The sequence below is a fragment of the Penaeus monodon genome, chromosome 28 (genome assembly GCF_015228065.2).
Source record: "Penaeus monodon isolate SGIC_2016 chromosome 28, NSTDA_Pmon_1, whole genome shotgun sequence".
Lineage (NCBI taxonomy): Eukaryota > Metazoa > Arthropoda > Malacostraca > Decapoda > Penaeidae > Penaeus > Penaeus monodon.
In genome coordinates, this window is record NC_051413.1 from 22,896,750 (window position 1) to 22,898,488 (window position 1,739).

Here is a 1,739-nt window from a genome sequence, read left to right on the forward strand (position 1 = left end):
GTGAATTGATATACATTTCGTGCGTTGTCTGAAGAAAAAACGAGTTGCGTTTGTCAGGATTCATTAGATCCAGACAAATAATTTGAAATGTACTACTTTTGTGTACAGAAAAAAAAATGCAGAAAGTAAGGGAGATAGATTGTAGATCGATCTCGTTTTACTTATGACTTAATGTGATATACTTGAGAAATTGTCTAAAAGGACCTTTTATCAGAGCAAACCTATTTTGATGATTTCGTTCATCATTCCTCTCTCGTTTTAGGGTCACATGGAGCGAGTGGATGACTTCGGTGACATTTCCTTCACCGAGATGTCTTCGGCGTTCATGAACCCCTTCGTCGTGTATTCGAAAGGTGCGGTACCGCAGCTGACGCGAGGGGAGGCTCGGCAGAGCGCGGGTGACGTTGACCCCTTCTTTACACCGCAAGTGAGTTGAGGGAAAGTGAATGTGTGTGAGACTGTAAGACTGGTATCATTCAGATATCCTGTAAAGTTTGAGTGGAGTGACGAATGATTCATAAAAAGAAAATTCATTATCTTTGCCTATATACTTTAATTATGCAGTAATTCCCAATATAATATACGTCTTGGAAATAAATCTTTTATTACAAAGGTATCATTCCAGTACTAAAAAAGAAGGACAAAAAGAAAATCTAAATTTTGATACTCGCGAGCAGGTAGCCGGCAATCTCTTCAAAGGGAACAACATGTTTGGACTCGATCTGGTGTCCCTCAACATACAGCGTGGCCGTGACCATGGTATTGCCTCCTACACGGCGATCAGAACATCATGCGAACTGTCTCCTATTCATGACTTTGGTGGTCTCTCGGGAAAAATGGATGATGATGTGATTGCAAAGCTAAAGGATGTATACCGGTATGCTTTTCCTTATCTATATATCTGTGATCGCCCTCTCTCCCTTACATTATGAATATTAGCATTATATTTTGTAACTTGTGTACATGCTTTCCATGTGAAGCAGAATACAATGGAGATTTCTGATGAATATGTTTTTACTCAAAGCTCTTTATTTTTTAGTCATGTGGATGACATTGACCTGTTCGTCGGTGGTTTGGCTGAACACCCTATAGAAGGGGGAGTAGTAGGTCCCACCTTCGCTTGCATTCTGCTGGACCAGTTCCTAAGGCTAAAAGAAGGCGACAGATACTGGTATGAGACCAATGACAACGACACAGGGTTTACAGGAGGTAAGCGAAATGTGGTAGTCATAGCTTTCCCATAGAACTTCGTATCTACTTTTAATAATATGATATTGTTCTCCTGCTTCCAGTATGTTCTTGTCCTTTTACACTTCTGGATACATTCTTGTTGCTTATTTTCATACTACTATTTCAGATCAAGTCGAACAAATTCGCAGCACAACTTTGGCAGGCATCATGTGTGAAGTGATCCCAGAACTGAAGGAGATTCAGGCCGAACCTCTGAAAGTGGCATCTCCCGAGAATCCAATACTACCTTGCTCTTCTTTCCCGGAACTGGATCTCATACACTGGGAAGAATAGTTGAATCGGAGGAAGGATTCTGTGAAGTCTAGCAAATGTCGACTGGGCAATACATTTAGAAATGTTCACTATAAACCTTTGTAGTGAACAAAGGATATATTTATCCAAAATAAATTCAATAAAGAATCCTCTCTATAAGTTTGTTTGCAATATCTCCCAAGAGCAAACTGACAGAAAAATACCACTTGTAAACACAGGAATGAAATATTTATTAT

General features: G+C 39.7%; 1 protein-coding gene across 1 annotated transcript in view; it reads left to right on the forward strand.

Annotated features, from left to right (window-relative positions):
- Nucleotides 1-1,739, forward strand: part of LOC119591101 — a 19,931-nt gene that overhangs the window by 4,151 nt on the left and 14,041 nt on the right. Inside the window, 5 exon segments of the mRNA XM_037939818.1 lie at nucleotides 263-427; nucleotides 678-877; nucleotides 1,040-1,209; nucleotides 1,358-1,523; nucleotides 1,664-1,711. Coding sequence (XP_037795746.1) covers nucleotides 263-427; nucleotides 678-877; nucleotides 1,040-1,209; nucleotides 1,358-1,523; nucleotides 1,664-1,711 — 749 coding nt within the window.